The following is a 24471-nucleotide window of genomic DNA, read 5'->3' as shown; positions in this document are numbered from 1 at the left end:
CGGCACGCCCCACGCTCTCTCCCGCAGAACACAGGCTGCAGGCCCCCGGAGCTCCCTGGGTCCACGGAGCTGAAACTGCTGAGACCCGTAGTTGTTTACCGTGGGGTGTGCTGGGATTTGTAGTTTTCTGTAGCGGCCAGCTACTCTTCTTTTCCTCCCCTTCCCTTCCTCTAGACTTTCACCTCTGCGGACCCAGCGAGGCTTTTCCGATGCAAAATGGCAAAGTAGGTGACACTAGCCATTCCCTGGTTTCTCATTCCGACCCTTGTAAGCATTCTCTCACCAGAATATCTTCACTTAAAAATTGGGTAAGCCTGGGGACTTCGCTGGCGGTCCAGTGGTTAAGACTATGCGCTTCCACTGCAGGGGGCACGGGTTCCTCGCTGGTCAGGGAACTAAGATCCCGCATGCTGCACGGTAGGGCCAAAAAAAAAAAAGTTGAGTAGGCCTGGCCGTATAGTAACCTGTTTGCACCTTTCCAAGGCCTTAATAGAAACCTTGCCTAAACCCTTGGCAGAGATGTCAGGCTACCAACTTTCCAGCCTGGAAAGAAAGGAAAAAAATATTAAAGCTCTTCTTAGGCCAGGCACTATACAAATGCTGTTTTTCTGTCTAATCCTTATAACGATTGATAGCAAAGGAAGGCTCAGAGAGGTTGAGTAACTTGCCCAGATCTCACAGGGTATAGGCAGGGGAGCCAAGACTGGAATAGGTCTGGGTGGCTTAAGTCTACTTCAGTGCGTGTCCCATAAGGGCAGAGAGTTTTTTTTGTTGTACCAAGAACAGGACCTGGTACTTAGTACACTTTCAACATTCCTTCACTCAACAGCTATTAATTGAACACTTAACTATATGCCAGGTACAGTTGTAGGTGCTTAGGGTATTCTGCAAACAAAATAGAAGAAGATCCCTATCCTCAACCTGTAGCTATATTCCAGTAAAGGAGACAGAACATAAACCATTAAACAATAATATAGTAAATAACTGCAGAGTATATGAGAACGTGGTGGGCTTCCCTGGTGGAACAGTGGTTAAGAATCCGCCTGCCATGGGCTTCCCTGGTGGCGCAGTGTTTGAGAGTCCGCCTGCCGATGCAGGGGACATGGGTTCGTGCCCCAGTCCGGGAAGATCCCACATGCTGCGGAGCGGCTGGGCCCGTGAGCCATGGCCGCTGAGCCTACGTGTCCGAAGCCTGTGCTCCGCAACGGGAGAGGCCACAACAGTGAGAGGCCCGCATGCCGCAAAAACAAACAAACAAAACAAAACAAAAAAGAATCCGCCTGCCAATGCAGGGGACACGGGTTCGAGTCCTGATCTGGGAAGATTCCACATGCTGCGGAGCAACTAAGTCCGTGCGCCATAATACTGAACCTGTGCTCTAGAGCCTGCGAGCCACAACTACTGAGCCCACGTGCCACAACTACTGAAGCCCGCACGCCTAGAGCCTGTGCTCCGCAACAAGAGAAGCCACTGCAATGAGAAGCCCGTGCACCACAACAAAGAGTAGCCCCCACTCGCCACAGCTAGAGAAAGCCTGCACACAGCAGAGAAGACCCAATGCAGCCAAAAATAAATAAATAAATTAAAAAAAAAGGAAGTGGTAAGTGCTAGGGGGAAAAAAAACAGAGCAAGGGAGATTTAGTGATGCACGTTTAGGAATCAACAAGGAGGTGGGGGAGTTAGCCACGCAGTTACTTGAGACAAATTATAGAGAGGAGCTGATGCAGAGACCCTAAGATAAAAGCATGTCTAGAATCTTTGGGAAATGGCAAGATTAGTGTGGTTGGATCAAGGTGAGAGGAGTAGGAGAGGAGATGAGAGAAAAGAACACTGATTTTTACTTTCGATGTAATGGGGAATTATTGCCGAGTCTTGAGCAGAGAAGTAACATGATCTAACTCATTTTAAAAGGGTCGCTCTGGCTGCTGTGTAAGACTGTAGGAGGCAATGATTGCAGCTGAAAGACCGGTTAGGAGACGGTTATATAGTCCAATAGTAGCAGGTGCTCAATAAATATTTGTTGTTCAAGTGACCCTGGACTGGATCCTCTGGCCCTAAAGTGTATTTTGACAACATGTGGCGAAACTTTATTGAGGTCTCTGGGTGATGTTCTTTGTATTATAACTGTTCTGTAAGTATGAAATTGTTTCAAAGTAAAATTAATTTTTAACAGTCTGTTGCAGAATGGTGCCCACAAGCATAGATTTCTTCATTTATTCAACAAATACCTATGATGTGAATGAGACAGATATGATCCCTGCCCTACGGCACTTACAATCTGATAACAAACATGTAAATAAGGAAAGAATTAATTACAAAGTATGATTAATGGCAAAAAAGGGGAAAAAAGGGAAAGAAGGAGTGCTGTAAGAAAAATGGGGTAGAATAGGCCTACTTTAGGTGGCAACATAGTGGAGGTAAAGTGTGCAGACTCTAGCACCAAATGGCTAGAGTTCAAGCCCAGGCTCTACTACTCCCTGTGTGACTCTGGCAAAGTTATGTATCCTTTCTGTGCTCCAGTTTTCTCAGTTCCAATGTGGCGATAATAACAGTGCTTGCCTCATATGGAGATGATGAGAATACTTACCTTCTAGGCTTGTACTGAGGTTAAATAGAGTTAATATATGGAAAGGGTTTAAAACAATGTCGTGTACAGTGAGTGCATTGTGTTAGCTCTGAATATTGGGTGGGCAAAAAAGGCCTTTTTGAAGAGGTAAGATTTAAGACTTTAGGGGGAAAAAAAAGTATAGGGATAATATGCTTAGAGTTTTTTGGAGGAAAAAAAACCCCAAATGAGGGAAAGATGCTATTGTTGTTTGATTTTTTTTTTTTTTACAATCCTCTGAAAAACTGACAATTCATTTTTCATCTTTGAACCTCAGTAACTGGGAATTAATCCTATTCAAATATCATCTCAGAATTGGGAAGGGAGACAAATAGGGAGATGGATATGAACGTTCTTTACAAACAATAAAGTGCTTGAAAGGAAGGTGTCACCAGCATCATTGCTTCCCTTGCTGATAAGTCAGTGAACAGGTAGGTAATGAAGACAATCCCCTTCCAGTGAAAATAGGGGGCAGTCCTCACATTACCAAACTGTCTGGCAGTAAGAAGGTCCCTCCTGCAGACCCACCTCATTCAGTGAACCTCACTCTTGACATTCCCAGTTGGGTGAGTTCTTAGAAAAAATGATAGACACATTGGGTGGTGTGTTACAGAGACAGTGTACAGAGCTTGCCGACTGGAATATGTTCTTAGTCTTCCTTGCACGAAACAGGAGACCTGGGTTCCTGTTCTCCCATTTATGTGGGTTAGTCATTTTAACTTCTCTGGGCCTCAATTTCCAATTTAAAAATAGATCTCCAAAGTTCTTTCCAGCACTTCCTGAAAAGTGATTTCTAGTCTAAAAGCATAGATCCCACAATGAAAATTAGTTGCTATTTTGCCCACAAACCTCTTCCAATTTTTCTTGTTTATGTGCAACTCCAGCATGGCACCTTGAAATGGATTTAGCCTAAAGACACAGGGGGTGAGAGGGCATTCTGCATCTGTGAGCAGAAATCTCCATCTGGATGCACATGGACATATGGCAGAGCCAACCTGGCCTTAGTTTTCTTTCCTGAAAGAGAGCAGGAAACTCCTCTTTGGCAAACAGTCAGTGGAGATTTTTCCATCAACATGGGAACTCACAAAGACTCCAGGTCTTTGGAATAGGATATGTGAACAATAAAAAGAGCTACAGACTGCAAATTCCATCTTGTCAATAAATTTTTGTTATGGTTTCAAGTAGCTAAAAGATTTACCAAGTTCACCTTTCAGCTGTACTATCAAATCCTCTCAACTGCTCCCTCTCTGAGGTAGGTAATTACTATTCCCATTCTAGAGATGAAGAACCTAGAGCTCAGAGAGGGTGAACTTGCCAAAGGTCAAGGTAGATGGTTAGTGCGGGACCCTGGATATGAACCCAAGTATGTCTGTCTGCTTCCCACTCTGCTACCATAGCTCTGTGCAGCAGGCGCTCCTGTGATTTCCTTCCTTAGCTGTTTCCTCCAATTCCTAGGATGGAACAACTCAGCCCTCCTGATTGTGGGGTTCTCTGAAACATAGACATAGGTGAGCCAGCTCTCCATTTTCAGGAAAGCCACAGGGAACCTATGGTTATGAAGGAGACCCCAGTAATGTAGATGAATACATCTCACGACTGGTGTCTAGAGTTCATTTACGCCTAGGAATAGCATTACATTTTACATACAACCAGCTCTGCGCCAGTCACTGGGCACTAAGCAGTTTATATACATTAGCTCATGTATTCCCCACCATAACCTTGTGACAGAAGTCTTATTAGCTCCATTTTACAGACCGGTGACACTGGGGCCCAGAGAAAAGTATCTTCCGCAAAAATAGATATTTCCTTGATGAACTTTTTATTCCTTGCACTTTTTACAAGCGTACCTAGTTATTTGTTTTTCTGTTTAATCTCTCTCTAGTTTGTAAACTCCAGGAGGCCAGGGGCCAGGTTTGCCTGGTTCGGCATAGTGCCTGCTATAGTTACAAACGCGAATTATGGAGTAAGTCAGCTCTTTAGGGCGCCAAAGCTTGAACTGGCCTAAAGACTGCACAGGGGGACTTCCCTGGTGGTCCAGTGGTAAAGAATCCACCATACAATGCAGGGGACGCAGGTTTGATCCCTGGTCAGGGAACTAAGATCCCACATGCCGCAGGGCAGCTAAGCCTGTGCGCCACAACTACTGAGACCGCGTGCCACAAACTACAGAGCCCATGCACCCTGGAGCCTGCGCACCACAACTAGTGAGAAAAAACCCGCAGGCCACAACTAGAGAGAAGCCCACGGGCCACAACTAAGATCCTCCGTGCCACAACTAAGACCCGACACATACCCAAATAAATTAATTAAAAAAAAAAAAGACTACGTAGGGAAATTTCACACCTAGGAAAGCACGCTCAACTCTCCCTTTCAGAAACCATTCTAACAACCGCTGGAACTGAAAATATCCTAGCTCCTTAAAAATAGCCCAAGGGATTTGGGTCACCTAACTGGATGCCCAACCCCTGGCATTTCGCTTGTAAGTCGTCTCCAAGTAGCTCTGGCTTACTTACTCAGCCAGGGAGGTAGGGCCCCAGGACGACCCGGCCAGTTTAGTTCTGGAGAAATACACAGCTGGGTCGAACCCAGGCCGCTAGGACCCCTCCCGGCTCCCTTCCAAGAGCGCGCCCTGGGGACCCGGCCCTGGGAGTGGAGAGCGGTTGGCCGGGGCGCTCTTCCGGGGTCTGAAGGAGGGGCGAAGATCCAAGAACCGCCCCTATTGGGGCGGAGCCACGGCCCCAAGACTGGCGTAAGCCGCCGCAGGTAATGCGGTCCGGAGGTAGGGGGGCTCTGGGACCCCGGTTTGAAGCGTTCCCGGGCGGGGTGGGGCGGGGGCGCCGCATCCTTTAAGGGAGTGGAGTTGGGCTGGGTGGAAAGCGCTCGGGAGACCTCCTCTGGCTCTGGCCTAGCCACACTGACGGAAAGGAATCGGCCTGTTCTCTCCTGACCCTGTCTCCTATCCCCTAGCGCTGCCAAGCGGGGATGGGACTGGGGGATGTACCTGGCAGGGGCGACTGCTGGAAGTCCCGGTCCAGGTGAAGTTAACCCCACTGAGCTTTAGGCTTTGGGGACAGCAGTTAGTGACTTAGGCTGAAGATTGGATTTATCCATTCACCTCCCAGAAACCTCATCCATTTTCTTTCTTCATTCACTCATCCCTCACTTCTGCTCTATGCCGGGCCTCTTGGTTGGTTCTCTGAATGAATCCGAGAGGCCCAGCTCGCTTGGAATTTAGTCTAGTGGAATTTATTCTAGAATCTAGAGAGTTTTAAATAGATGATTACATTCAGGGTGATCCCTGCAATGACGATAGCTTAATAGATACCTTCAGGTAGAGAATAAAGTAACTTGAGGATGTAAGTGGAAAGCAACAAATCAGGGAAGGTTTCACTAAGGAGGGGACATTTGAACTGGGCTTTGGAGGTTGACTAGGAGTTTTCTAGTTGATCAGAAGGGAAGGGACATTTCAGGTAAGGGAAGCAGCACAGGATGCAAGTTATGAAAGAGCCTGGCATTTTAGGGGAACAAATATAGTAAGAACAGTTCAATATAGCAAGAAATTGTGGTGAGTTCCTGAAAAGAAGGTTGAGACCAGAAGGCTTTGAATGTCATGCTGAGGCCAGGATTTATCCTAGAGTTCAGTATTTCTTGGCCTTTTAAAATGTTTTCTTTTGATAAACATAAATACCTTATGACCTCTGAAAATTATTTTGATATATACCCCTTCCTATGAAAACCACGGACACAGAAAACTTTAGGCAAAAAACAAAAAAACTCTGTAATGGGATTACGAAAGTTGTGTCATAGTTGCCTCCCAAATATAAGTTTATATCAAAAGGTTGGTAATGCTTATTCAAATTAATCAGGCCCTAGAAATTGGTACATCAACAGGAAAATTTTTAAAGAGGCAAGTAACCTGATTTGCTGTGTTTTTTAGGTAGAAGATAATTGTAAATGTCTAAAAAGTACCTTTCTTTCTTAGGCATAGGACACCATGAAGAAGCTGCCAGTCTTGGAGCCTGGAGACAAGCCCAGGAAAGCAACATGGTCTGTAAGGAAGGATTCAAACAAAGAAACACATGAGTTTTTTTTTTCATTTATAAGTACTTTACTAACATATTTGATCCTCTATGAAAAAGGGTAGAGTTGAAACTGTCTGCGGTTTCTGGTAATTAGACTCAAACTGTCTGAGAAGGTCTTCAGAGGAAAGGTAGTGGGGCAATAATTATCACAGAGCAGATGTTGATTTTATTAAAATCCATTTGCCAGGAAGAGTAGGGCATTGACCATCTGGCATCTTCAGCTCCAACACTGTGTCTTCCCCCAAGCTCTAACTCATTTGTAAGACTTTCAGGGAATTGGATTTGGATTAAACTGGCTTCACTATTTCTTGAGCGCTTGTTCAACCAACCCTGCGTTCAGCAACTAACACTGGCCTGACAGGGCCAGCCGCTGTGTAGGTGCTGCAGGTACAAAGGTGAATAGTCTCAGTGTAGTGGGGGAACAGTGACTGGTGCTGAAGCAGGACGCACAGAGGGCTGTAGAGAGGAGGCAGTGCTTCTGCAGGACCTTGGAGGAGAGCCCCTGATCTGGCTTCCATGCGTCCACTCTTGCTCTCTACACATCATAAATCTGATCATGGCATTCCCTGGTTTAAAACCTTTTGTGCCTCTCCATTAGTCTTAGGATAAAAACCAGAGTCCTTAAAATGGCCCACTGGGCCCTGCGTGATCTGTCCCTGCCTGTCTTTCCAACCTCAAGTCCCGTTACTCAGCCTTTGTTCTCTTTCTCTTCCTTTAATGTGGTTTGCACTGTCCCACTCAGGAACTGTATGTGCTGGTCCCTCTACCTGGATCATCCTTTGCCCCCATCTTTTGTCCCTCTCTTTGCCCAGCTAACTTCTACTCATACTTCAGATCTCAGTTCAAATGGGGCTCCTTCAGGAAGACTTCTTTGACCACCTCTGTCCCCACCTACCTCTCCTTACAGGGTAGGGTCCCCCTGTGATATGTTCTCATACTATATATCCTGTATATATCCTGCACTCCTTTATAACACAACTGAAATGAAATGGATATTTGGAAATTATCTGTTTAGTGTTTTTCTTCCCAACTAGTCTGTCAGGGCTGTAAAGGCAGGGACTTCTTTTGTCTTATTCACCATGTAGCTGGATGGCTGTGTGCTCTTGAATAAGTCATTTAACCTTTCTAAGCCACAGGTCCTCAGTTGTAAACCTCAGATGATGATAATAGTACTGTCCCCAGAGGGGTTTTGTGCAAGTTAAGTGAATCCAGGGTTGTGGCGAAGTTAGCAGCATGCATGGTATGTGGTTAGTAGTCATTCAGGTGACAATGTGGAATGTGTGAATCTGGACATCAGAAGAGAGATCTGGAAAAGAAATAGAGATTTGAAAGTCACTGATGAACATGTACAGTAGATGGGTGGTAATTGAAGCCATCAGTACATATAAAATTGATCAGGCAAGCAAACCTAGACTGAGAAGAGAACTCATGAGGATTGGGAGAAAGCTGGAGGGAAAGGAGTCAGAGAAGGAAACAGAAAGTGCAGCCAGACAGGTGGATAGAGAACCAAATGGAATGGATGTGGGGAAGCCAGGTCAGGAGAAAGGTATGAGAAGGAGGGAAGAGCCAAGAGTACCAAATGTCAGAGAGGACAGATAAGACTGGGCCTGAAAAACAGCTGCAGAGCTTTCTTTTCCAACCAGAAAGCTTGAAGAAGTGTGCTTTCTCAGTCAGCATTCAGAATAACTTTACAGAACAGAATGAATGGATCCTGTATTTGATTTTTCAAAGTCCTAGTTTTGTCTTCCATCAGGTCGAGCTTTATGAGTAATCTGGAAAAGCTCTTAAGAAGCAGTGAATGGGGCTTCCCTGGTGGCGCAGTGGTTAAGAATCCGCCTGCCAATGCAGGGGACATGGGTTTGAGCCCTCGTCCAGGAAGATCCCACGTGCCGCGGAGCAACTAAGCCCGTGCGCCACAACTACTGAGCCTGCTCTCCAGAGCCCGCAAGCCACAACTCCTGAAGCCCGGGCTCCTAGAGCCCGTGCTCTGCAACAAGAGAAGCCACTGCAACGAAGAGTAGCCCCCGCTCACTGCAACCAGAGAAAGCCCGCGCACAGTAACAAAGACCCAGTGCAGCCAAAAATAAATAAATTAAATTAAAAAAAAAAAAGAAGCAGTGAATGATGGAGAATATTACATGGCAGAGGGAAGCATCACTGGCTAGTGGCAAGAGCTTTGGGGCTGTTCTCATGTGATTACACATAAAGCTCTAGCCATGATTAACTGAGTCCTTCCTGCCATGTTACAAGATTGCATCTCATTCTTCACGGGTGAGAACTATTGCTGTCTTCATTTTACAAATGAGGAAACTAAGGTTCAGAAAGGTAAAGTGACTTCCAAAAGAGCACACATCAAGAAAGCACTTGAACTGGGACTTGAACTAGGTCTGTCTGAATTTGCAAATCATGTTCATAACTACCATCCTGTGCCAGGACACACACTGGACATTTCTGGGTATCAGTTTCCCCCTCTACCAAATGGGGACAATTACTAGCCCAGGGCATCCCCACTAAGTTAATGTGAGATGAAAGTAGTGACAAAATTGAAAAGTCAAAGGTTATGTGCAAAGGGAAGGTACTGTTCATTAATTAGGAAAATGCTGCTTTGCTGGACATGATCTAAAATGACTGTGTATGTATAAGACCCTTCATTCTGGTGACTGTTCCATGAGGAACGCAAAGAATATACTGCTGCATTTATTCTCTGCTCAGGCCTCCTGAATATACCCTCCCTTTGGCAGGTACACCTTGACCCCGGTTGGAGACAGCCCCTGTGCTCGAGTTGGCCATAGCTGCTCATATTTACCCCCTGTTGGTGATGCCGAGAGAGGGAAGGTCTTCATTGTTGGGGGAGCAGATCCAAACAGGAGCTTCTCAGATGTGCACACCATAGATCTGGGTAAGACCAACAGCTGTGGGGAATTCCCTGGCGGTCCAGTGGTTGGGACTCTGCACTTCTACTGCAGTTTGATCCCTGGTCGAGGAACTGGAATCCTGCACGCCACTCGGCGTGGCCAGAAAAAAAAAAAGACCAGCAGCTGCGGAGCACATACCCTATATGGCCAGAGGGCAGGACTTTGTGCTGCCGGCCATGACCATTCCGAAGACTATCAGTTCAGACCAGACAGTAGGGTTTTTCTCTGAGAAAATGAATGTCACTGAGAGGTCCCTAAGGTCTCAACAGACTCCAGGAATATATCCACCCAACCAAGACCTCCTTGATTTGGGGGAAAGAGCCCATATGGAGCCCTGGATAACCAGCCATTCATTCATCAACTATTTCTCTGGGAGGCATTGATGCCTCCACCTCTTCTATCCACGTAGCCAATTAATCACCAAATCCTAAATATCTTTTATTTTCATCCATGTCTGTCCATTTGCACTGCTACTACTGTAGTCGAAGCAGCATTATCTTTCAGCTAGACTGTTACAACAGCCTCCTCACTAGTCTGCCTGCTTCCAAGTTTACCTCATGTACACTGCATTTTCCATACTTAGCTGAGTATTTTCTAAAATATAAATCTGATCACGTCACTCCCCAATTTCAGGCTATCCCCAACTTCATTTCTTAGCTCCCCCAAACCCACACTTGCTCCACTGAATATCCTTCAGTTCCTTGAACTCTTTTGGTCTCCAACCCTTTGCATATACAGTAAATGCCCTACATAAGAATGAGTTATTTTCCAAGAGCTCACTCGTAAGTCCAGTTTGTTCATTTTTTTCCTTAATTTTTTATTTTTGGCTGAGTTGGGTTTTTTCATTGCTGCGCGTGGGCTGCACGTGGGCTTTCTCTAGTTGCGGCAAGCAGGGGCTGCTCTTCATTGCAGTGCACGGACTTCTCACTGCGGTGGCTTCTCTTGTTGTGGAGTGCGGGCTCTAGGTGCACGGGCTTCAGCAGTTGTGGCTCGTGGACTCTAGAGCGCAGGCTCAGTAGTTGTGGTGCACGGGTTCAGTTGCTCCACGGCATGTGAGATCCTCCTGGACCAGGGCTCGAACCCATGTCCCCTGAATTGGCAGGCGGATTCCTAACCACTCCGCCACCAGGGAAGCCAATCCAATTTGTTCTTAAGTCCAACAAAGTTAGCCTAGGTACCCAACTTTTACAGATAACGCCAGACATGTGAACAAACTTATGTGATTTGGACATGCGAATGCACGTTTACATCTTTGAAAGTTTGCAGCTCAAAGGTTCGTATGTAGGGGACTTACCGTATTGTTCCCTCTGCTTGGAAGGCTCTTCCTTTTCCTTATCATCTGGCTACTATTCATCTGTCAGATCCCAGTTAAATGACACTTTCATCAGGAACCTTGCCCTGATACATCTGCCACTAGTTTAGGACTAGTTTAGGCACTGCCACTGTAAAGGAGAGACTCTTCTGTTTTCCTTCTCTATTCCCATGCCTCCTCTCAACACTAGTCTTCCGTACTTCCCTTCTGACTGACAGATGTGTGGGGATTTTCCCCCACACCAAATAATTCTGCAACACCAGCTGGACGTCCTACAACTCAGTTCAGTTCTGCCTGGAATTAGCATCCGATTCCACAGATGAAGGGCTCAGTCCACGAGACTCTCCCTGCTCCCCTTCAGATGCCAATCACAAGTCCACCTGTGCTTCTGACCGACCAACTATAAATGGAAGGTTCCCATGTCACCCGCCTCAGGTTCCATTAATTTGCTAGAGAGGCTCACAGAGTTCAGGAAAATAGCCAGATAGAAGAGATGCATAGGGCAAAGTATGTGGGAAGAGGCATTTCGTGCCCTGTCCAGGTGCCCCACCTTTGCAATACCTCCATGAGTTCACCAGCCTGGAAGCTCTTGCAACCCCTCCTTTTTTTATGGAGGGATAATTGAGTAAGTTATGACCATTGGTGGCTCTCTCCTCTCCCCGGAGTTGGGGGTAGGGGGCATTGTCTGGGGCTGAAAAGTTCTAACCCCGTAATGTCATGGTTAGTTCCCCTGGCAACCAGCTCCCATCCTTAGGGGCTTTCCAAAAGTCACCTCATTAACATAAACTCAGGTGTGGTTGACTGGGGATTTGTTATCAATAATAAAAGACCTTTATCAGTCTTATCACTTAGGTCGTCACAGGGATTTTCAGAGCTCTGTGCCTGGAACAGATGAAGACCAAATATGTATTTCTTAATGTAAATCACAATGACACAACCACTCTCTGTGTTTCCATAGTATCCTGTACTTTCCCATCTTTATCCCCCTTCACAGCCCTTTTCACATGTGATTGTTTGTTGTCTGTCTTTTATATTGCTTCTCATTGTATCCCCAGCCATTACCACAGGGCCTGGCACAGAGTAGGTGCTTTATAAGTATTTGGATGAATGAATGAGTGACTACTATGTACCACACAATGTCAGAAGAAAATTGGTGTTTTGTTACATGTTTTGTTAGGTCTGTGTGTAATGTTGCTGTCTACTGTTGTGTTTTTTTTTAAAATAAATTTATTTATTTTATTTTATTTATTTTTGGGTGCGTTGGGTCTTCGTTGCTGTGCGTGGGCTTTCTCTAGTTTTGGTGAGCGGGGGCTACTCTTCGTTGCAGTGCATGGGCTTCTCATTGCGGTGGCTTCTCTTGTTGCGGAGCACGGGCTCCAGGTGCGCAGGCTCAGTAGTTGTGGCTGGCGGGCTCTAGAGCGCAGGCTCAGTAGTTTTGGCCCACGGGCTTAGTTGCTCCGCGGCATGTGGGATCTTCCCAGACCAGGGCTCAAACCCGTGTCCCCTGCATTGGCAGGCGGATTCTTAACCACTGCGCCACCAGGGATGCCCCTGTGTATTGTTTTGATCTCAGTTGTTTACTAACCAAATGTGCAGGAGAGTCTACATGGTAAAACTTGAAGTGGTTTGGCCTCTCTTGATAATCTTGGAAGATCTGACATCCGTATGCCTGTATGTCTACATGGTGACAGTTTTTTGCAACTGAGCTGCCACCTATCAGTGGGGCTCTCATTCTCCAATTTCCTCCAATCCTCTGTAGGCATTTGAATTTCTATACCCTGCACTAAGAATTCAAAGGTAAATTAAATCTCTTTCAGCTCTCAAGAAGCTTGCTGTCTAGTACAGTTACAATTCTTTCGTGACCTATTACTAGCTTTGTGACTCTGGCTAAACCACCTAAACCATCTGGACTTCAGTGTCCCATAAAACAGGGATAATAACTTGCTTCACTTGGCACTTGTAATGATGTAACAAGATAATGCCTGTAAAGGTCATATGTAAGTGGTTTACTAATTAAAATAACTAATAAGTTAGGTATTAAGTCTGTGAAATTGTTTTAGCCAGAAGTCATTTACTTGCAGGTAATAGAAACTCTCTTAAACCAGCAAAAAAAAAAAGAAAGAATGAGAATCCAAAGGTAGAAGATTTGGCCTAGCCTCAGGAGAGAGTGGAAGCAAGAATTAGAAAGCTGTCAAAAACCATCTACTTGCTCCCTCACTCTGTTTGGAGAGATCTGCTTCTTTATGTAGATGTTTCATTCTTCTCTTCCCCATACTTTGGCTTTCTCTCCTTCTCCACACATGGTAGAAGATGGCCACCCAAACCCAGAAATCTGTTTGAATTCCAAATTCTTGGGAGAGAGGATCTGATTGGCCCATTTTGGGTCCAGTGACTACCTTTGACCCTATCAGTTAAGGCTAGAAAGTCAAGGTATAGTACAACCAAGTCTCCTGGGATCTATCCCTGGGGTTGGGAGAGTGGGGACAGTTCCCATAGAAGAGGGTTTATGGATGAGTCAGACGCCCCCCCCGCCAAGTGTCTGATATAAAAATTTTTGGAGGTTTGACCACATTCCCTTTAAGTGATCTGATGGTTGTTCACTTATGCTTTTGACCCTTTTCTCCTCAGTACCCTCCCCCAAGTTTGTCAACCAGTATAAGCCATTGGCAGCCCCAATCTAGGAACCGGGTGAAATGTTTTCTAGGAACACACCAGTGGGATTTAGCCACCTCGGAGGGCCTCTTGCCCCGGTACGAGCATGCCAGCTTTGTTCCCTCCTGCACACCTCACAGCATCTGGGTGTTTGGAGGTGCCGACCAGTCAGGTAATCGAAATTGCCTACAAGTTCTGAATCCTGGTAAGTAGCCAAAGGTTATTTATTTACCAAAATGGATAAATAAATCCAATTCCAATACCTGTACCAAAGCGCATTTGGATTGTACTGACTAATCCACTTGTCTTTGCTGACCTCATAGAAAATAGAAATTTTAACTTCTGGCAGAATCTGAAAAGAATAGAGTTACATTTTGTTTTCCTTGTAACGTGTACAAATTATCCATTTCTTAAAAGCCAAAGCTGGATGAGGCTTCAGAGAAAAGCTATGCCAAGTGGGCAACCCAGGTCCCACAAGGGGAAGTGACTTTCGTAAAGTCACCAGGGAGCCAGGGACTGGGGCAGGCTAGAACCCAAATCACCTACATCGGAGGTCTCAAATGGGGGCGATGGTGCCCCCCAGGGGACAGTTGGCTATGTCACACCTCGGGGCAGGGAATCAAGTGGGTAGAGGCCAGAGTCGCTGCCATACATCCTGTAATGCACAGGAAGGCCCCTCACAATAAAGAATTATATGGTCTAAAATGTCAGTAGTGCCGAAGTTAAGAAACTCTGATCTAGATCCTCCTAGTATGTTTCTTTTAGTCAGAAAGTGCAAAGCTCCTGACAAGTCTCACTGGCAGTTTTATCATAGAGGAAGCAGTTTGGGGACATCACTACTGCGAGGATGTTGCTGAACCACCCATGGGAGGTGGACCTGACTTTTTGTCAGTTAAAAACATTTTTTGTTGTTGTTTTTCTCTTTATAAATATAGTTTATATTCATTGTAAAATATTTGAAAAGTGTAAATAAGTGGACAAAAGCCATCCACAATCCTGTGACCTAAGGCTATTAATAACAGTTCTGTATACTTCCTTTCTGTCTTTTCTCTGCATTTTTATAAACCTGAGATCATCCTATTTCACCACTACGCTCTTGTATCTTTTTCTTTTTAATTTCATAATTAGCACAGAAATAATTCCCTATTAATAAGGCTTTGTTGAAATCATTTTTAATGGCTGAATCACACTTTTTTAAGATTTTTATTTATTTATTTAATTTATTTTCGGCTGCATTGGGTCTTAGTTGCGGCACATGGGATCTTTCGTTGTGGCGCATGGGCTTCTCTCTAGTTGTGGCGTGTGGGTTTTCTCTCTCTAGTTGTGGCACACGGGCTCCAGGGCGCATGGGCTCTGTAGTTTGCGGCATGCGGACTCTCTAGTTGAGGCGCGAGGGCTTAGTTGCCCCGTGGCATGTGGGATCTTAGTTCCCTGACCAGGGATCGAACCTGCATCCCCTGCTTTGTAAAGTGGATTCTTTACCACTGTACCACCAGGGAAGTCCCTCAATTTTTATGACAATACCATAATACCCCGGTTGTTTTTTTTTTAACATATAGGTTGTCTTCAGATTTTTATCATTATAAATAACAAAGCATTGAACATCTTTGTTCAGAAATCATTGACTGTATTTCAGATTATTGCCTTAGGTAGGGGCTTTCCTGGTGGCGCAGTGGTTAAGAATCTGCCTGCCAATGCAAGGTACATGGGTTCGAGCCCTGGTCTGGGAAGATCCCACATGCCACGGAGCAACTAAGCCCGTGTGCCACAACTACTGAGCCTGCGCTCTAGAGCCTGCGAGCCACAACTACTGGGCCCACTCACTACAACTACTGAAGCCCGCGCATCTAGAACCCGTGCTCCGCAACAAGAGAAGCCAGCTCAACGAGAAGCCTGCGCACCGCAACGAAGAGTAGCCCCCGCTCGCTGCAAGTAGAGAAAGCCCACACGCAGCAACGAAGACCCAAAACAGCCAAAAATAAGTAAATTAAAAAAAAAGTTCTTCCATGTTTTAAAAAAAAAGAATTATTGTCTTAGAGCTCATGCCCAGAAATAAAAGAACTAGATAAAACACTGGACTTTAAGGATTTTAGTACATGCTATCAAATTGCTCTCCAGAAAGATTTTTTTTAAACTTTTTTTCTTTTTGGCTGCACTGCGTGGCTCGCGGGATCTCAGTTCCCCAACCAGGGATTGAACGCAAGCCACGGCAATGAAAGCCCAGAATCCTAACCACTAGACCACCAGGGAATTCCCTATCCAGAAAGATTTTTTTCAACTTATCCTCTCTCCAACTGTGTTTAATAGTTCTTGTTTCACTCCTGACCAGTATCGAATTTATCATTTTTAAGCACTGCTAATTTGATAGGCAAAAACCCCCTTGTATCTAATTGTTTAAATATGCATTTTGTTAATTACTAGGAATCTGGACATTTTTCACATAGCAGTCAACTCTTGCCCAGTTCCCTCTATTGATAACAGATTTATTTTTACAACAGCTGGTCTTTGTCATTTTGGGATAGTAACAGTTCCTACCTTGTTAAGTTTGGCAAGAATTTAAATTAACTCAAATCTGGCACATACTTAATGCTCAGTAATTGTTGTTGTGGTTGATGTAGCTATGGTTCGACAGATGGAAATCAGTTCTAGATTGGATGGAGATCAGTTCCTTTGATTTTCAATGATGGCATCTATTTAAATAAAATAGTGAGAATTTGGAAAGCTTTTGTCAAAGGAATTGATTTTCCACCAGATCCTTTTTCTCTCCTAGAAAGTATAGTTTGACACCATGCCCAAGAAATATGAAAGATGTAGGGGAATCATTAGTTGCTTTTGTTACTAAGGCGAGTCCCTCAGCTGGCTTAGGACTCCTTTCGTATTATTTGTGCTAACGTTTGGCTTGGTAGCCACACCAGGATCCCAGGATCTTCTGAACTTGGAGGTTGTGCCCCTTCTAACTCCCCCTAAAATCCAAAAACTACCCAAGACCTGTAGCTATAGAGACAATTACATTATGCTTTGTTTTGGGGTTTGTTTTTTTGTCCATGCAACTTGCAGGTCTTAGTACCCCAATCAAGGATCGAACCCCTGCCCCCTGCAGTGGAAGTGTGGAATCTTAACCACTGGACCACCAGGGAAGTCCCCATTATGTTTTGGATATAGGCTGAGACTTGTTTGGTCTCCAGGTTCACGTTTTGAGTCCTATACATATTACACATGCTTCGTGCGCCACTTTGTATTACTGAATGAAGACCTTTACAAAAGGCACAGAATTTCCCAGTCAAGAAATAATTCCTGGGAATTCCCTGGCACTTTCACTGCCGTGGGGTCAGGTTCAATCCCTGATTGAGGAACTAACATCCCACAAGCCATGTGGCACAGGAGGGAAGGAGGAAGGGAGGGAGGAAGAATTCCTGGTGTGTTGTAGTGGAATAAGTATGGGAGTTTTGACAGATCTGTGGTTCAGAGCCCTGCTCTCCTACTCACTAACACTGTGACCTGGGAGAAAGGATTTAGACTTTCTGAGCTTCAGTTCCCTCATCTGCAAAGTGGAGATACTTTCCGTCCGCCTCCCAGGGTTGACTGAGGATGTTGGGGATGGCAGAGTGCTCAGGGCAATGATTCCGCACAAGGGAGGTGCTCAGTTACTGCTTGTGTTTCTATAAAATTCATGCTTCATTCTGGAAAGAAATAAGCTTCTGTCCACCTACCCACGTGGTGAAATTTTATTCTCAAGTCAGAAGAGTGGAAAATACATAGATCTTGGTGGTGTTGAAACAGAATTTGAATCCCAACTCAGCCATTTACTAGCCATGTAACCTTAAATGAGTGACTTAATCTGTCTCTGCTTCAATTCCTTATCTGTAAAATGAGGAAACTAGTATTTATTTAGTACTTACTGTGTAGTAGGGACAATTACTGCTACTACTGAAACTGTAATAATATTGTCTACTTTCTTTTAATGGCCACATATCCTGAGAAACTTGGCACATTTAGTTTCTTGCATCTAGTGGGAATGAATTTTAGCAGCTGTTGGGCTCCTCTGAATGGGCACAGGGCAGGGTAGTCAGTCATCAAAGGGGAAGAGGGTTCAGAGAGGATGTTTGAAGGCCTCCAAAACCAAACTGGCCTCATTCTTAATTGTACTTGTGGCTTTTCAATCTTGGGAATTTGGGTCTATCTGGGCAAACTCTAAGTATTGCCCCCTACCCCTCCTTGAATTTGGTGGCATGAGATCCCCGCCTAGACCTACACTGTCTGCCTTAAGGATTGGGGTTTGCAAAGTGACCTTGCCCAGCCCCAGAGTTGATATCAGAGGCCCCTCAGCCTGAGTGTTTTAGATACCTACCTTCTCTGTGGACCAGAAACGAGGACTTGGACTATGCCAAAGGTGACCAGCCCACCACCATCCCCAAGAACATTCCACACGTCATCGGCAACCATCGGAAACCAGCTGTATGTCTTTGGGGGCGGAGAGAGAGGCGCCCAGCCCGTGCAGGATGTGAAGCTGCATGTGTTTGATGCAAGTATGGACTCGGGGGAACCCTGGGGCTGCCACTTACCTGGTCGGGGTTACCCCGGCCTGCAGCTTACCCGATGTAGGAAGCAGAGGTTAGAATATGACAACCTGGCTGTGTGTCTCACTTCTAGACTTGTGCAGTATATCTCTTAGCTGATATCTTCTACCCATAGCAAAATTTGCATTTAAAAAGGAATAATTTGATCAATTAAAAAAATTTAAACAGTATAGTTTATAAAACAAAAAAGTAAAATGTTGCCCCTAACACCTTTCCTTCCCACTCCCCAGACAGAGGTAAACACTGTTAGCCATTCCTAATGTCTACCTCCAGATTTTTCTGTGCAATTATAAATCATATGCACATGTGTTTATGAACATCTATGAATTTTCTATGGATTTTGAAATTATATGAAAACTTTAAAACACACACATAGAATTATTAAATTATAAATGTTGGTCTGCCTCTTACTTTTGCAGGTCTAAGGGTAGATCTTAGTACTAGTCGAAAGTTTAAACTTTGAAGCCATAGGACAGGAACTCAAGACCAGATCTGACATCTAGTTTCTGTATTACTTAAGACTAATTTCTTAATCTCTCTAGTGTGTAAAATAGAGATAGTAACAGTGCCTACCACAAAGAGTTGGAAAGATTAAATGAGATAATGTGATACAGTGCATAGCACAGTGCCTGACACATAGGAAGCACCTAATAAATAATCACTGTATTATCATTATTATTCCTTCATTTAATCACACATCATGGATCTTTCCTAAGTCAGAAATTTCCTTGCAAAGCATATCTTTCTGTGGGAATCCCTATTCATTCAGTCATTTTCCTATTGACTGACATTTTGCTGACAGTGTTACAGTGAATATATACATTAATTTCTGTACATGTTACAACATTTAATATGGACTAGATGCTAGGAAGTGGAATTACGTAGGGTCAAAATGGTATGAACATTTAAAATTGTGAGACCTCTTGCCAAATTTTTGTCTAAGTAGTATTTATTTACGTTTCTTCCTCTTACTAGTGGGCATTTATGAATACTTTACAAGTATTCATAGCACAAATATTCATGTCACAAATAGCATGTGACAAAAATAATTTTCATGTGTGTTTTTGCCGCCTTTTTTGAGAAAAGGCAATAAGCAAAATTTCAAACTTAAAAAGTTTAAGAATTAAGACACGTCACAGTATGACTTTATCCAGAAAGAATGAACTGTGTGATTCTTTTAAAGCGGTTTTAAATTTTTAAATAATATTGGTTTTGAATATATAAAACTGTAAGAGAAAAAAATATATATGTATATATATATAAAATACTATCACCCCAAAATTGTTAACATTTCAGTACAACTTTGGTGTACACCCCAAAATTGTTAACATTTCAGTACAACTATGGTGGGTTTTTTTTTTAAATAGCAGAGATAATTCTAGGTGTACTATTTGTATCCTGTATTTTTCACTTAAGCATATCCCCTGTAATCACAAAGTTCTTTCAATGTTTTTAATGAATACATAATATTCTATCATGACTGTAGCAATAACTCACCCATTCACCTGTTGATGGACTTAGGCTATTTCCAATTCTTCTCTATTACAAACAATGCTGTGGTAAACATATTTATGCATAAACTTTTTCTGATTATTTCAAATTGTATTCTTTGGGACTCTAGGGGCTCCTTGAACAACCTTCAGGCATGTCACAAATGGTAATTCAGAGATAAGTTGTTTGGCAGGCTTTTGTCTCAGATAATTTTTGTAGCACTCCTTTAAGACTTATCTGGTATGTTGAAATGATTAATTTTCCTGAATTCTATATATGTACAATTTTGAAGATATGAAGGGTTTTCAACATGTAAAATACATCTGCACTATTTGGATCATACCCATATTAATAACTCTCATGTATTGAGTACTTTCTCTGTGCCTGTGCTTTCCGTATATTATCTCATTTAATCCACGCTTCAACCCTGAGAGGTAGGTATTATCAGGTAATTTCTCCTCATTTTACAACTACAGAAACTGAAGCTTATAGAAGTAATTGGTGCAAGGCCACATAGTTACTCAATGAAATAACCTGATTTTAACTCCAAATCCCATGCTCTAACCATTATCCTATACAACCACTTCAGGAGGCCCTGCTAACTTTAAAAGTAGTCTATTTTTTTCTCCACCCTTCCAGCAAATCAATTAAGAATATTGTCTTAAAAAAGAGAAAACTCAAAAAAAAAAAAGAGAAAACTCCGAAGGCCTGTCCCAGAAGAAGTAGATTCATTCTTTTTAACTCTGTGGCAGTTCTAGGTTGAAGAAACTTAAGGGAGGTCTTTTTTTAATTCAAAGCAAGAAGTGGTTCCTTATTGCCCAGTAGAAGGGGCAGGCATATTAGGCAGTGAATTCTCCAGCCCTGGATGTGTACCAGTAGAGGCTGTAAAGGCTGTGGATGGATGGAGGCCTGGGTTGGGTTGGCAAGTTGCAGTGAATGACCCCCCAGGTCCCTTTCTGCTTGGAGCATCTCTGCTTACTGGGAGGTGAGGCTTGGTATATTTCTCGGGTTCTTGCTTCATAGCTTTGTCATCTAACGTCACTGAATTTATTTTTCTAGATACCCTGACCTGGTCACAACCAGAGACACTTGGAAAACCTCCATCCCCGCGGCATGGTCATGTGATGGTGGCAGCAGGGACAAAGCTCTTCATCCATGGAGGCTTGGCAGAGGACAGCTTCTATGATGATCTCCATTGCATTGATATCAGTAAGTAGGGTGGAGGGCATGGGGGCTTGTCTGCTTAAGATTGAATAAAATAGCTTTGATTGACTAGAGCCTTGCTCTTGACCAGCCAGCAGAATCTTCACTAGATTCTGTGAAATGTGGCCTGAATAATAATAAGAAATAATAATAACAATAAAAGCAGGTATTTCTGTTTGCCATGTACCTACCCATTCATTATTTCTTATCCTTCCAACAACCCTGCTCTTATTAAAATTCATTATGCTTTGTGTTTCCCGACTGGATTTCTCTCAAGCAGTACCCATTAACCCCATGGATAACTTCTAGAGTGTGTCTGGAGGTGCACAACCAGAACTGTCACGCTAAATTGTTAAGAACACTGAGAAAAGGAAAGTTAGTGATAACATGAAAATTGTCTTTATGTGTCTGAAGGGCTGATGTGCCCTAGAGAGCCTGGACTCTTTCTGGATCATTCTTGCAGACTATGAGCTCCTTTAGGGCAGAGACTTTTTCTCTTTTTTTCCGCCAGTGTATTTCCAGCATTGAGCACAGTGTCTGGCAGGTCTTGAGTGATGAGTGCATATCTGTTAAGAGTGGACAGATAGGGACTTCCCTGGTGGTCCAGTGGTTAAGACTCCGCGCTTCCACTGCAGGGGGCATGGGTTCGATCCCTGGTTGGGGAACTAAGATCCTGTATGCCGCACAGTGCAGCCAAAAAATTTAAAATATTTTTTTAAAAAAGTAGACAGATGAACAAATGAATATGTTCTGCGTTGCTCCAGACAACAGGAATTGGAATTATGGGCAGAATGCATGAGAACTGCTGTGCAATGTATCGGGCTACCTTGCCAAACAATAGGTTCTCTGGTTTGGTGACATCTGAGGCCAGCTGATACTGGCTGGGATTCCTGCATTGCCTAGGATATTTGGCTGGACTGGGTGATTCTCCCTTCCAACTCTGAGTTGCTGGACCCCTGCCTTGAACTGACAGATGGAAAATATCTTCACAGAAGCATTCCTTGCAAGCAGTCAAACAGAGTTTTAATGCTTATTTTATTTATTTTTTCTTAAAAAAATTTTTTTTTAATTTAGCTTTTTGGCTGCCTTGAGTTTTAGTTGAGGCATACAGGATCTTCATTGCAGCATGTGGGATCTTTCATTGCAGTGCACGGGCTTCTCTCTAGTTGTGGCGTGTGGGTTTTCTCTTCTCTAGTTGTGATGCACGGGCTCCAGAGAGCGTGGGCTCTTGTAGTTTGTGGCACGGGGGTTCTCTAGTTGAGGCGCGCGAGCTCAGTAGTTGCAGCGCATGGGCTTTGTTGCCTCACAGCATGTGAGATCTTAGTTCCCTGACTAGGGATCAAACCTGCGTCCCCTGCATTGGAAGGTGGATTCTTTACCACTGGACCACAAGGGAAGTCCCTTAATGCTTATTTTAAAAAAGAAAGTCCTTTTCTCTTATGCAAGGAACTACTTCCTAACTATTTTTCCTCCTTTCCAGCCCAGGTAGTTCTCTAAAACCTAAAATCCAGCGATATCCTGCCTCATTTAAATTCTTGTCTGAAAAGTTGCAACTACCTGCAGAAATAGGTTGGAGATAGGTGCTGAGGCAGCACATTACAGCATAGAGAACACAGGTTTTGGAGTCAGACCTGAGTACAATTCTAGCTCTGCCACCTGCTGGCTGTGGGATCTCCGACAAGTCTCTTTCCCTCTCTAATCCTATTTCTTCATCTTTAAGAAGAAAGAAGGTAGGCAGAAGTAATAGCAATTGCATACCGCTATTAAGAGAATGAAGTAAGCAAGATACTTAAAGTGTCTAGCCAGTACTCACAAAGTTGCTTTTTAAGGAACTGTATTTCAAACATGCACGTGTGTGCACATACAGGCATGCTTGCACACACACACACACACACACACACACAGTTGGAACCTCACCTACTTCTGGGCTCCAAAATACTTAATGGTGATGGTCACCAAAGACTGGATCACATTCCTCAGTGTGCTCCAAAGACCACCCACATCAGAATCACCTGGGATGCTCGTTAAAATTATGGATTACTGAGCCCCTCCCTCCCTCCCTGGACTAGCCAAACAGAATTTCAGCTCCCCCAGTGATTTTTGTGCACACCAAACCTTGCTATAGGATCTCTCAGAGCTCTCAGTGAATGAAGTTCAGTGATTGGTTTGCAAACTGCAGGAGTCTGACAGGTTAAGTTGGAAACCACAGTCTAGGCCATGTTGTACCTAAACACTTTCTGTCTCTTGGCAGGTGACATGAAGTGGCAGAAGCTAAGTCCCACTGGGGCAGCTCCCACAGGCTGTGCTGCCCACTCAGCTGTGGCTGTAGGAAAGCACCTGTATATCTTTGGAGGGATGACTCCCACTGGAGCCCTGAGCACAATGTACCAGTATCACATAGGTGAGCAAGTGTTGTTCACTGTGAGTCTTTAAGCAAATGTGACCATTCTTTGAAAAGTATCACAATGCTTTTTGGTCTTTCATTTTGGTCCCTCCACATCTAAATCCAAAAGAATGACAACCAAACTTTTAGGGAATGACATCATCAAAGCAGTAACAGTGCCATTAGGGGTTTTTCCCTTTTATTTCCTGTTTCTGTTAGGGCTCAGGTGATACAGCACATCACAGAGCATTTCTGGAAATTTCTTAACACAGACCCTTTTCTTTTTTTTTTTTTCCAAAATAGAAAAGCAGCATTGGACCTTGCTTAAATTTGATACCTTCCTACCCCCTGGCCGATTGGACCATTCCATGTGTATCATTCCATGGCCAGTGACATGTACTTCTGAGAAAGAAGATTCAACTTCTGCCACTCTAAACTGTGCTGCTGAGAAAGGGGATTCCACCGAGAAAGGAGTAACCCAAGGTGGTGACTCTCACGAAGAAGGTCAGACGGACACACTACTCTGTTTTGTGTTTGGTGGGATGAATACGGAAGGGGAAATCTATAATGATTGTATTGTGACTGTAGTTGATTAATAAAACCACATTTTTACTACTTTTAGATGTCAATTACTTTCAGAAAAGTTAAATGAAACCTTAGTTGTTTCATACCTCCAAAATCTTCTGCACTATATATCCCTCTGGCTTTTACCTACTTTGGTAGGTAAAGAGATGAACTGAATAGCCCAGGGCAAAAACCTCTATCATATAAAGAGTTTTACCAGCAATACAACCCAGGTAACTAATAGATTGGCTGATTGTTAAGAATACTAATCACAAAAATGTTGCAGAAATCCTAATTGCTAGATACAACAAAAGCTGTAGAAATTAGGGAGTGGACATTCACAGGCTGAAGTGTTTTTAATATTCATGAGCTGCTCCTCAGAAAGAAGTGCAGACTGTTGGCTCTTGGTATTGAGAGCCACTGGCCCTTATCTGTCCCCACTATGCCCTATCCCACTGCACAGAGCGCTGCAGGTCATTTTTTGTTGGCGGTATGCGGGCCTCTCACTGTTGCGGTCCCTCCCGTTGCGGAGCACAGGCTCCAGACGCGCAGGCCCAGCGGCCATGGCCCACGGGCCCAGCCACTCCGAGGCGTGGGATCCTCCCGGACCAGGACTAGGGCGTGAACCCGTGTCCCCTGCATCGGCTGGCGGACTCCCAACCACTGCGCCACCAGGGAAGCCCTGCA

The 24471-nt window shown here is 44.1% G+C and overlaps 1 protein-coding gene across 5 annotated transcripts; it reads left to right on the top strand.

Moving 5' to 3' along the window:
• Positions 1-163: 163 nt before the first annotated feature.
• On the top strand, positions 164-23829 carry RABEPK (Rab9 effector protein with kelch motifs). Of its 5 annotated transcripts, none has more exons than XM_060300439.2 (8): positions 164-224; positions 6588-6652; positions 9429-9586; positions 13619-13771; positions 17931-18092; positions 20694-20843; positions 23089-23238; positions 23524-23829. In XM_060300439.2, the coding sequence occupies exons 2-8, from the start codon at positions 6600-6602 to the stop codon at positions 23814-23816; spliced, it is 1119 nt and encodes a 372-aa protein (XP_060156422.1). In that variant the 5' UTR covers positions 164-224; positions 6588-6599; the 3' UTR covers positions 23817-23829. The 5 variants fall into 5 exon arrangements, with proteins under 5 accessions (XP_060156422.1, XP_060156423.1, XP_030714541.1 ...); XM_060300440.2 differs by having other exon boundaries at positions 222-308; XM_030858681.2 differs by lacking the exon at positions 164-224 and adding an exon at positions 5327-5368.
• The last annotated feature ends 642 nt before the right edge of the window (positions 23830-24471 follow it).

The sequence above is a fragment of the Globicephala melas genome, chromosome 6 (genome assembly GCF_963455315.2).
Source record: "Globicephala melas chromosome 6, mGloMel1.2, whole genome shotgun sequence".
NCBI lineage: Eukaryota > Metazoa > Chordata > Mammalia > Artiodactyla > Delphinidae > Globicephala > Globicephala melas.
Note: the sequence above shows the minus strand (reverse complement) of the source record. Positions and strands in the feature narration are given on the sequence as shown.

Coding starts and splice junctions, on each gene's coding strand:
- RABEPK (XM_060300439.2), top strand. CDS start 6,600: ATGAAGAAGCTGCCAGTCTTGGAGCCTGGAGACAAGCCCAGGAAAGCA. Junction 13,772..17,930: donor CCTACAAGTTCTGAATCCTG/GTAAGTAGCCAA, acceptor TCTGTGGACCAG/AAACGAGGACTTGGACTATG. Junction 20,844..23,088: donor TCTCCATTGCATTGATATCA/GTAAGTAGGGTG, acceptor GTCTCTTGGCAG/GTGACATGAAGTGGCAGAAG.